The 12,687-nt window shown below is 38.8% G+C and overlaps 1 protein-coding gene across 2 annotated transcripts; it reads right to left on the reverse strand.

Moving 5' to 3' along the window:
* Window positions 1-289: 289 nt before the first annotated feature.
* On the reverse strand, window positions 290-4,503 carry LOC134035098 (butyrophilin subfamily 1 member A1-like). Of its 2 annotated transcripts, XM_062479927.1 has the most exons (5): window positions 4,456-4,503; window positions 2,360-2,448; window positions 1,444-1,791; window positions 1,084-1,368; window positions 290-948 (listed from the first exon to the last, which is right to left on the reverse strand). In XM_062479927.1, the coding sequence occupies exons 2-5, from the start codon at window positions 2,421-2,423 to the stop codon at window positions 839-841; spliced, it is 807 nt and encodes a 268-aa protein (XP_062335911.1). In that variant the 5' UTR covers window positions 2,424-2,448; window positions 4,456-4,503; the 3' UTR covers window positions 290-838. The 2 variants fall into 2 exon arrangements, with proteins under 2 accessions (XP_062335911.1, XP_062335901.1); XM_062479917.1 differs by lacking the exon at window positions 4,456-4,503 and having other exon boundaries at window positions 2,360-2,548.
* Window positions 4,504-12,687: the final 8,184 nt, after the last annotated feature.

Consider the following 12,687-nt stretch of genomic DNA (forward strand, 5'->3'; position numbering starts at 1 on the left):
CGGCCCTGTTTGGTGTACAAAAAAAAGTGGGCCGGTCTTGGGCCTGAAACTCCCGGGCTGAAAAGTGGCCCCACACCGGCCCTCAACGCAGAGATAATATAGAGCTAGTGCCCAGTGTTAGAACGTATTCAGTATCTCCACTACAGGGGGTGCTGTGTGAATTCTGCAGTGCCAGGGATGAGACCTGGAGCGGATGACACACACAGGAGGGGAGGGGATGGTAGAGAGAGTTTAACCTTGTAAATAAAACTAGGCTACTGATTCATAAATAAAATACTTTATTTCCAAAAGATTTACAGTGGCAGACAGCTGGAATACTGTTGGAACCTCCACTAACATACTACATCTGAATACATGAAAAATCAGTAGCTGGAGGTGATGGGAAGCACACTGCTGGAATTTGTTTTTTGTTTGATTCATAACAATTAACATACATACTACATACACCAAACAGAGATCATATATGTGATACGATAGGAGGTTTTTCTAGGGGCTGTAAGTCCTTGGTGTACGTCACAAGTCTATACAACTTCTATTAATTCAGTGCCCGTGCTGAATCACCTATGTAAGATGCTAAATCAAAAAACTGGTAGATTTAATACAAGCTGAGATAAGGTATTATTCTGTGATAACTGTATCATTTACATGTTCTGACACTTGTATCACAGCAACGTAAAAAAGGGCATTAAGTACAGCAGAAGATCAGAAATACAGAGTTCTAACAGTGTTTCAGTGGTCAGAGATCCTGTTCTCCTGACTAGAAACGTTTGCTTCTGGCGTCCATATTATTAACAAACTGGCACCTGAAGAATAATGTATAATAATAATCTTCTCCACATCATTGGCAGCTCCAGAAGCAGCAGCAGCAGCAGCAGGATGCCCACAAAACACACCATATTGGCAAATTAGTTCCAGTCTGAGGAACTTCTGACTTAAGAAGCATTTGATCTGAAACACACAGTACACACAACAATCACTATTCTGGAGAAAAGAGATGTTCACATGTCTGGGTCTCCACAGATTCATTGCTACTGAATAATAATAGCCAGGTAACAACCAGTAAAAAAATACACAGAACCTCACCAGAAACATTGATCTCTGTCTCCCTGAGCTGGTTGCTCTGCAGCAGAACTCTGCAGGTGAACCTGTTGTTGTCTGTCTTCTGTACAGTCACGTTGCTTCTCACAGTGTAGCGTTGGTGAGGGCCGGGGTCAGGGTGTCTGTGTGTGACATCAGCAGGGAGGAGGCGTCCCTCACTGTCCCTCCACTCCAGCTCAGGTTCTGGGTACCAGCCTCCAGACACACACTGGAGAACCACCCCTGTGCCGATGTGTTCCATGATGGATACCTCTGGTTTAGAAACCACCACTACAGAGACAGACTGATTTAACCATCAGAAAAATTATTAACAATCTTAAACAGCTTGGATCTAATCTAACGTACCAACTTTGAGCTGGATGACAGTCTTCTTAACCGGCCCGTCCTTAACAACATGGCAGATGTATCTCCCCTCATCATCCTGCTTCACTCTGAAGAGTTTCAGGGAGACGTTGCCCTTGACCAGTTCTCCTTTAAACAGCATTGTCCTGTCCTCGTAAGACAGATTCTGGTCGTCATTATCGTTACGGCCATCCCTGTATAAATGTACATATCCAGTTTTCAGGTCAGATCTGGACCACTCCACTGTCAGGAACTCTGCATTGATGGAAGGTTCCAGGGAACACGGCAGGATGACATCATCACAAGCTACAGCAACGATGGGGTCAGGTGAACCAATCAGCTGAGACTCTCCTGGAAGAACAGACACAAAGACAGAATCCATCTGGGACTATCAAGAGGTGTTTAATAAAGGTTGTCTTTCATTGTCGTTAGTTAGCAAGTCTTTCTGTCTTTTAGCATTTTGATCTAGCAGACATCATTTCCAAAATGATGTATACAAACAGGGCGGATACAAAGTAAAGCAGATCAAGGATCTGAAGTGCATAGTTATAACAGTATATCGAGGTGTTGTAACAAAACGTAGCTAGATATATGGTTTGAGCTCTACTTGTTTGGATTAAGTGGAGGGACTAAATTATATAAGTTTGGATGGGTTTATAACTTCACAGCTTTGTAACTATATAACTTACTGTTCACTTACATACATGTTTTATGCATTTATATAGAGATATGTAACACACTGCTATCGAGCAGTCGTTGGTCGAGAGAATGGACAGCTATAATATTTCATATTTAACAGCTATGATATTTCTTAGGCAGACGTTTTTATAATGGGGGTTTATCCCAATTTACAGTTATGCTAACCTCTTGGTCTGAAATCAAATGCTGTTCCACTGAGATTGTTAAATAACTAACTCACCCGCGAACTCCCTCTTGACACACAGACAGATCAACAGCAACACGATGTGGCAGAAACGGCCCATCTTCCAACGCTGGCAAAAGAGTAGGCTAAATAAACAAAAAAAAAACATTATTAATTAGACCTAAGAGAACGTGAACATTATATACATTCATTGCAGAAACTCCAAAGAATATAGACTTAAAACGTAGCCTATGATAATCAAAGTTGTAGCCTACAGGCTGTTTTTCCTTATATTACAGATTTTTAAATTGATTTCTTGCTGTAGTGGAGGGTAAATGCATCACACTAGCATTTAAGTATCACGCCACACAATTACACCGCACTGAACTGTAAGTAAAGTTTTTTTTAAAACTTGCAAAAATGACCAAAATAACAAAACCTGTAATCAATCAAATCTAAGATTCATGTAACCTGTAATCAAAGAACGAATATCATTCAGATCTTACTGCTAAACCTAGCAGTCACAGGCAGGTTATCGAACCGGCAACCTTCTGATTACAGTAATATCCCGATTCCCTAACCGCTCAGCCATCGGATCCCTCTTTACTCCCGTGTCATACAAAAATGTGTTCAAATTAACGAATCGTTCATGAACGACACATCACTGCTGCCTTCCAACCTGTTCAGAATGGATTAATTAGCCATATCAGGCGATTTTTGAAGAGACCATCGCGTGCTCCCAGTATCTAATTTAAGTATCTAATGAAATTCAAACAACACATTGGTTGATCATGTTGTGAACCATGGGGCAACATTGACAGAGGCTGGACAGAGAGTTCAGCCCAACCTCAGCAGATATACTGTTACAAAAGTAATTTGGACATTTCGACAAGAGCACAGGTGAAAACTACTATTCTCTACTGTCTACAGTACAGTACAGTAAAATGTAGCTACATGTAGCTACAGCTATATGCACTACATCAGTACTTTTCTGTACACTCAACTTTTTTGTACATATTTACTGCAGTCCATGGTTGAAATAATGTACTGTATTTCATTTGCTGTATTCCTTCTTTTGTCTCCACAAATGTATTTGCTGTGTTTACAGACTACTATGTAGCCTACTACAGTATTTAATTTGAAATATGTTCTGATTTTCTGCACAAAATGCAACCGTTACGTAGACAATTTGGAAAAATACAGTAAATATTTTCAGCAGTGTGCAGTACTGGTCTTGTGTGTTGTGTTTGGTCAACATATTCATGTACTTGTACGTACTCTACTGGAACAATACCTCTGACAAAATCAAGCAGGTTATTAGAAAAGAATAGTTAGTGTAAAAGTCTTTTAAATTTTGCACTACAGAGTCCAATTTTATGAACCATGTGTGTGACATATGGTGACAGAAATTGTTTTTTATACATGATTGTATAGTTTTGAACGAAGTGTTTCATTTAGCAAAAGATTGGAAGTGTTCTGCTACTTGTGTGTCTAGTTGTGTGAATCGTGTGTTGTGTTTTGACAAAGTGAGCCTTGTTTTCAAAATTGTGCTTAAGCAATTGGAAAAAACTGTAATAACGTGCTTTCAAATACAATGATGCAGGCAAGTCCCATCTGAATGCGTAATAAAACGTAGGTATAAATAGTAACATTCATAGTTTACCCACCTCTAATTTTACCACTATGCCTGAATGTAAGGCTGAGGCACGCGCAATGTGACTTTTTGACGATAGAGGTATGTCTGTTGAAGAGGTCTGTCATTAACCACTGATCAAGTAACAACAAATAAAGATTACAAATAATGATTACCACGTCTTCCCGTAGGCCTACAGATTGAAGTTGTTTTCATGTCCCTTTTCATGTCCCTAAATTAGACTATATTTTTATATTTTACTCTATAGTCAGGTCATTTGAGACACTTTTTGGTAGAAACCACAAACTCTGATAGCCTATAGAACTTGTTATGCTATATTTCTATAGGCTAAAGAAAAAAAAAGCAAGTCAAATACGGCGAGACTTGGCTTTCGGTCGTAAAAATGATTTGTTTATTGACTGTGTAAATAGTTTTTAATTAGCTATGACATGGAATCTTCACAATTTTTACAAATCAATGTCAAAAATAAGAAAATACATAGTCAAACGAAAAGACTTACGTAGCTTTGAAAGTTCAGAGAAACAGCAACACTTCCGTGATTACCGGCTACAAGTCTGAGGATGTAACAGCGGGGATGCTATATAGTTACCGGGCAGATTAGCCTACATGTGAACAGGTTTACATACTGTAGCCTGGGGGGATGAGGTGTGTCAGGACACGGAAATAAGGCGCACTACCTGCGCAAGTAATTCCCCTGCACCACGCGGGTGTCCACTGCAACTATCCCTCTCTCTATCCTCTCCCACCCTCACCTCCTCCCCTGTCTCCCCCCATCTCCCATCACCTCCTCCCCTATCTCCTCCCTGACCTCAGGCCCGGAGTGGCCATCGGGAGAATCGGGAGAATTCCCGGTGGGCCGCTCTGCCTGCACATAAATTGGGCCGGCAGATCACCTGCTTTCTCGTAGTTGTATTCGTTGTGTGAAAAAACAATGTGTTAAGTTTGTTAAGTTACTGTGTGACTGATAATAAGATAAAAGGCCACACTAAGTTTTAATTTAAATAAGCGCATGATCAGAGCGTGCATTAAAATGTGCAGTTTCAAACCATCATTTATTGTTGTAGAGGGAGTTAGCAAGATTTAGCTGATGCGAAAAAAATAAAATGAATGGGAAAAGATGCCCGAAGTAACCGAAAAAGCCAGGCAAAAAAAGAAGGATCTGTCACTTCATTAATCTATAGTTTCCTGCAAGGGTGGGGAAAATATGTTCTCAAAAGCCCAGAATCTTTCAGGTAAAAATTTGGGTGGTCATTTCCGGCAAACATAACAATCGGAGTCCAACGTAATGTTTATTTACATAAGGCTCAAAAAACTATTTTGCACTGAAATTAATGTGAAGTTCCGATTTCAGCTAACATCAAAACCTTGACTAGGCCTGACGTTTGGCTCGGCCCCTGGTGGGGATGGGCTGGTTTTGGCCATGACACTCCCTGGATGAAAATGGTTCCCACTCCGGCCCTGGTCTTTTGTGAAACCCAGACGTAACAGAAAGAACAGACGCTAAACCTGGTCTTACAGTTTTTCACAATTGCTAAAACACATTCTTGAAACAGTCACCAATTTTCTCAAAATTGTAAACACAAAACCTCATCTTCAAGCACTATTTACAAAAACTCTGAATTCTCTTGCAAAATGAAACTTTCGCCTCAAAACAGTTTTACCTGTGCTCAAAATGAAACTTTCGCCTCAAAACAGATTTACCTGTGCTCAAAATCAAACACTGCTCTCAAATCATAAACAAAGTGATCAAAATGATATACACTATCAAGCAGTCAGTAAACAATACACAAAAAAATTGAAAACACATTGTTCAAAACATATAGTTCTCAGGGAGAAGTACATTTTTACGTAATCTCAAAACAAATTTCATATTTATCCATCATTGTCTTTTGATGAACGACAACATGTTCTATCATAGTAGCTCAAAATGTATCCGAAATTAGTACTCTACTTTGCTCTTTGCAATTTTTTTTGTTCTTTCTCCTCCTTGTACCCCTATACAGTACTGTACCCTGTATCTCACTACTCACAACTCACTCTTGTTCTTTGTTGATATGAACCTGCAACCAGTCAAAATCTATTGAGCAGTCAGTACTGTAACTGTAACAAATGGAAAGCACAATGTTCAGGGCCATACAATTTGTTCATTGTACAGTATACAGCCTACAATGCACTGTACTACAGTAAAAGGGACACAAATCTAAGGAGTAAACATGTGATCAATGTGCTTCTTCTTGTCTTTGGGCTGGGTCAGGCCAGAGCACTTTGTCGACATCACAAGCAATATTTTCCCACCTTCAACAACCTGTTTGCTCTCTGAACTGGCTTATATTGGTTGTGTCACATCATTTGAAAAAAGTTACATCAATTTTGAGTGGTTGTGTTTTGTCAATGACATGTTTTCTCTATTTGTATTTGATTGTTGCCATTTGTGTTTACCAGTATGGATGACATGGGCATTAGGGTGCAGAATGTGTTTTGAGAATGAGAATGTGTTTAGAGTTTTGCTGAAACGTCTATGTGAGATCTGCAAATTGTGTTTTACCATGTGAAATAGTTTAAGGTATTGACAACAGACAGACACAATTAGCTACATGAGTTCAGGCAACTGAGAACTTTGTTCAGCCAATGGGTTTTAGTGTTTTAGCAATTGAGAAAAACTGTAGGTTACTAGATCATGGCTAGCCCTACTCTGAAATACGTATTTCAAACAGGCATTATACAATACCAAACAGCTATTTGACTGCAGAGTGTTCATCTTTTGTAACATTAATAGATTGATAAGGCATCTCATCAAGGAATGGGTTTTAGTGTTTTAGCAATTGAGAAAAACTGTAACTTCGAATGCTCCATCCCCTTTGCTCAACCCCCCTCCATGCCCCTTCGCCAACCACCAGGATGCCCGGCATCCGAACATTCCGGGCATTCCCGTGATTGGCAGGCAGCAGGTTGATTGGCATGTCGGACCCCGCAAACACTACTGGTAACAACACATCTTTCTGTGTGGGTCGCTACACTATTTTTGTACTTTAACTGCTAAGATTCCTTGATGAGATGCCTTATCAATCTATTAATGTTACAAAAGATGAACACTCTGCAGTCAAATAGCTGTTTGGTATTGTATAATGCCTGTTTGAAATACGTATTTCAGAGTAGGGCTAGCCATGATCTAGTAACCTACAGTTTTTCTCAATTGCTAAAACACTAAAACCCATTGGCTGAACAAAGTTCTCAGTTGCCTGAACTCATGTAGCTAATTGTGTCTGTCTGTTGTCAATACCTTAAACCATTTCACATGGTAAAACACAATTTGCAGATCTCACTTAGAATTTTCAGCAAAACTCTAAACACATTCTCATTTTTAAAACACATTCTGCACTCTAATGCACATGTCATCCATACTGGTAAACACAAATGGCAACAATCAAATACAAATAGAGAAAACATGTCATTGACTAAACACAACCACTCAAAATTGATTTCACTTGTTTCAAATGATGTGACACAACCAATATAAGCCAGTTCAGAGAGCAAACAGGTTGTTGAAGGTGGGAAAATATTGCTTGTGATGTCGACAAAGTGCTCTGGCCTAACCCAGCCCAAAGACAAGAAGAAGCACATTGATCACATGTTTACTTCTTTGATTTTTGTCCCTTTTACAGTAGTATTGTATACTGTAGTAGCCTACAGTGCATTGTATATACTGCATTTCTGTATACTGTACAATTAACAAATTGTATGGCCCTGAACATTGTACTTTTCATTTGTTACAGTAACAGTACTGACTGCTCAATAGATTTTGACTGGTTGCAGGTTCATATAAACAAAGAACAAGAGTGAGTTGTGAGATGCAGGGTACAGTACTGTATAGGGGTACAAGGGGGAGAAAGAACAAGAAAAATTGCCAAGAGCAAAGCAGAGTAGTAATTTCTGATACATTTTGAGCTACTATGATAGAACATGTTTTCGTTCATCAAAAGACAATGACGGATAAATATGAAATTTGTTTTGAGATTACGTAAAATGTAATCTTCTCCGTGAGAACTATATGTTTTAAACAATGTGTTTTCTATTTTTTGGTGTATTGTTTACTGACTGCTTGATAGTGTATATCATTTTGATCACTTTGTTTATGATTTGAGAGCAGTGTTTGATTTTGAGCGCAGGTATATCTGTTTTGAGGCGAAAGTTTCATTTTGCAAGAGGATTCAGAGGTTTTGTAAATAGTGCTTGAAGATGAGGTTTTGTGTTTACAGTTTTGAGAAAGTGGGTGACTGTTTCAAGAAATGTGTTTTAGCAATTGTGAAAAACTGTAAAGGCTTACAGTTTTTTTTATTCGCTTTGGTACTATTTTCACAAGTATGTGGTAAAATCTCACAACTGTTAGTACAAAATTCAAAGCAGATCATCAAAAAGTCTATTTTTTCAAACATGTAATCACTTGTTCAATTAACAAAGTACAATGCACAAACTACACAATCACTTTTTCACGATACCTAAACAGTGTGTCATCAAAGAAATACCTTTCATATGAAGTAATTGTCTTTCACAATGCAATGCTCACAATACTTTTGATATGCTTCTCATCTAATTTGCGTAAATACATTTGACCAACACTTAATCCAACTGATCTTAATGGTTAATCACTGAACCGTTTGGTAAACCTATATATTTTCATTTCAGCAATAAACAGTATATTGATTTTGAGGACTACAGAAATAAAATGTGTTTTTGTACGAACATATACATTAACCACACATGATGAATACTCGTTATTGCTACTTGATTTCAGATTTCAGGGGTAACCACAATTGGTCATTATATATACGTAAAAGTGGGGGCGTAAACACTGGCAATTTCTTTCAACATAGCAGGATAGACAGCAAGGAATAGGAAGAGCTTATGGACAAGGGATCTGTCAGAGAGGTGGGCATGGGCACCAACAGAGAGGTCAGAGAGTTGGGCATGGGCACCAACAGAGAGGTCAGAGAGGTGGGAATGGGCACCAACAGAGGTCAGAGGTATGGGGCCTCTAAATGTTATGTTTTGTTCTCTTTTAGTTACATAATAGAAAGTATACCTATGTTACAATTATATCAGAAAAATTGTAAAAACTACGTAATTTGCCCAAATGATTGTATACAATGTCTTCATTGATCCTTCACTTGATTACACATAGGATGGATATTTTGGAAATTATTATTTATTATGTAAATGTGAGTAATGTAAGTGTATTGCCTAATGTGAAACTGTGTAATCTGTCTTTTACATAGTACTGTAGCATATTAATTTCAGCACTTCTAAGGCCGATTTGAAACATGTATCTTGCATTGTTTGCTGTTGGATGAACTGATTGTTAAAAGTACTAAACTGAAAGAAGATCATTCTGTTGTGGTGATTAAACCAAATGTTCCCATTACATATTACAATAATCTTGTGTTTGAAACAATGATTATGTGGACTGAAAGCATTCCATCAGGTTTTGAAAGAATGACTAGCTGCGTTACAAGTGTGATCAGTTTGGATTTTTGTACTAAGAGTTTTGAAAATGTACACCTTACTTGTGAAAATAGTACCAAAGCGAATAAAAAAACCTGTAATGAGCCATGTTATGTGAAATGTACATTTATTGTGAATAGAAACAACTAAATAATTATTTACTTCATAATGATTAACTTTACAGCAAAACGTCTGACTTTAACATCTATTTTGACTGTGTGTGTGTGTGTGTATGAGAGAGAGAGAGAGAGAGAGAGAGAGAGAGAGAGAGAGAAAGTGAGTAAATGAGTGTGTGTGAAAGTGAGACGTGTGTGTGTGTGACAGAGAGAGAGAGTGAGTGAGTTTTTCAGTGAGTGTGTGAGTGAGTGGGAGAAAGGGAGACGTGAGTGAGTGTGTCTGTATGTGTGAGAGTGAGTGTGTGTGTGAGTGAAAGGGAGATGTGTGTTTGTGTGTGTGTGAGAAAAAGGGAGACGAATGAGTGAGTGAGAGTGAGTGAAAGGGAGACAACTGGATGTGAATGAGTGAGTGTGTGTGTGTGTGAGTGTCTGTACACATGTATTTCAGTCTTGTGGGGTTGGGTGAAAAGAGTGGGCCAAGGTGGGGATGGAGTTGGAGGGCAAAGGAGGGGCAGCTCCCCATTCTTCAATCTGTACAGGAGGCAAGCAAATACCTGAAAAAGCAGACAAAAAGAGAGGTTAGGATTCAGTATAGCATTTTAATGAAAATGGCATGAATTGAAAGGAGTTATAACTGACACTTACTGTGTGTGAGTGTTGGGTGCAGGATTAAATCCTGATTCTTCGTGCTTTAGCATTGGAAAATGCAGTGATGTCATAAATGATGGCCCATAAATGATGTGGGTTCAGAGAACCGGACCATGGCAGAAATTAAGAAGAAATGGTCCAATGTAAAACTTTAACCCTTGTGTTATCTTCGGTCATTCTGACCCATCAGTCATTATGACCCACCGTCGTATTGCGACAACTTTACCGCATACAAAAACAAAGTGAAGCATTTTCTTTTAACCGTTGGGCTGTCTCAGACCCCCCACATTGCAAAGGTTAAAAGAAAATTATTGGGTGTGCTCAAGCTTTCGGCGAGAGCACAATGTACACAATGTATGTGATATATACATATATACTGTGATATTTACAGTATATATAAAAATATGCCATAGACCAATAAATGACACTAATACTACAGAGCATTGACCCAAATTACCTACAGTTCTGTATCACCACCACTTGATTACATACATTAGATCCAATAGATTTTTTGGTGTGTGTGTGCAAGCTTCTCAAATAAATTACCCTTCATGATGGGAATAATAAAGTCTGTATCTATAGATGCCATTTAACGGCCATAATACAATCTAAATGAACGTATCAAACTGGATTATTTTAATATTTTCTGTAACTTACATGCAGGCTGAGGTAAGCTACTCACTGTTTCCAACTGTCCATCATCCAGTACAGACAGTAGTTTATTTTTTATTATTTCATAATGATCATTACGTGAGAACATAATTAATTTGAATTTCTGTCATTAATAAATATTTTTATTTTTTGTTATGGTAAAAAGAGCAAGAGAGACAGAGAAATCCCCACAGACTCCCTGGAATGATGCTAACTTGGTAACGACTGGGGTGCTGCTGACTCATCTGTTGTTAAGTCTGCTAAAAGGGGCAGGGAGTCGGGACAATGATTTAATATGAATATCTTGCTAAACGTTTCCCTGTAATGATTAAATGTTCATGAAATGTAGGCTAACACTAGTCTGTAGCTAGCTATCTTATTTCACTAATTTCACTAGTATGGACAAGCCAACAGGTTAATACCACAGACTACTGGCTACCCACCTTTCTTGGTGAAAAACTGGGTTACAGATTGAAAACCTCTCCTTTGTCTTTTCTCTATATATTTTTTCTGAACTTTTTTTTGAACTTTTTTGAAAACCTGATTTATATTTACCAGGTGACATTGTGATCATTATTTCTGGCGACTAGCGCGTCTACTGACTGCACCTAAACATCGTCAGTGATAAGTGCGCTAAGGCAGGAACAAACCATTTCATGCCGATACAGGGGGGTGGTGGGTCAATATGGATGTTTACTTTTTGGTCAATGGGGATATTTAACTTTTATTGCCAAACACAAGTAAAAACAAAGAGATCATTAATTGTATTATTATATTTAAAATATATATATACTCAATGATGATGGTATATATGATATTTAATAAAATGTAATTTCATATTAGTTTTTACCAATTTTTTGGGGCCCCTGTCAGTCAGGGGCCCCAGAATCGTCCTAACTTTTCCCCCCTATAAGGCGCACCTGACTGTGCCACATCACAAATAACCAAATTTAAACTGTGGCTCCCACATGGCACATACAGGGCCTTCTTATTGGTGTCTAGCACTCTCCTCTGTACACCCTGGTGCTTATGTTGCTCCCATTGTCGTATGCCTGCCCACGACAGTCAGAGATGTTAAGATCCAATTTGGTCAGTTGGTCCATCAAAGTTTGATACAGTCCTTTCCCAGTTGTGTCATGGACGTCAACAAATCCAAGAAAATGCTCCTCAATGGAAATACCCACATTTTTCTTCACAGTTTACAATGCGCATTACAAGGGATAGCTGTTCAGTATGGCTGTTGTCTGGTGTACAGCCCATTATGACAGCAACATCCTTGGCTCTCTTTATCAGAGATACAACAGCATCTGTGGTCTTTTGTGCTATTACAGATATGATCTCATTTTGTATCTGTTTGCTGAGGTAATGATCTTTGCATTCTCCTCAAGTGTTCATTCATTACTGGGTCGAATTGGGGCATTAATTCAACCTGACCCAGGAAGTTCCCATTTCTGGGTTGGTACAGGTGTTCAGTGTGTCCTCGAAATGCTAAATTTCGTTCAGCCAAATGGCATACAATGGCAAAGAGTCTCCTCTCGGCCACACTCGACCTCTTTTTCTGGTCCACACACAGTCCTCCCCTCTTCCTCACGCTCTCTCTTCATATACACCCTCCTCAATCACCCCCAGGTGTGCCAATCAGTGCTTTTGTCTTTGCTGGGCTGATCCATTTATCACAATACATTTCCGCATGCAACAAACACTGCATTCATCAACCTGCTAATGTAACCAGACCAGACTCGGAATCCAAGTGCTGAGGGTTTATTAAGAACAGGGTAGTCCAGGAACAGGCAGTAGTCGATACACAGGCAGGCAGG

Source organism: Osmerus eperlanus, chromosome 2 (assembly GCF_963692335.1).
Source record: "Osmerus eperlanus chromosome 2, fOsmEpe2.1, whole genome shotgun sequence".
Lineage (NCBI taxonomy): Eukaryota > Metazoa > Chordata > Actinopteri > Osmeriformes > Osmeridae > Osmerus > Osmerus eperlanus.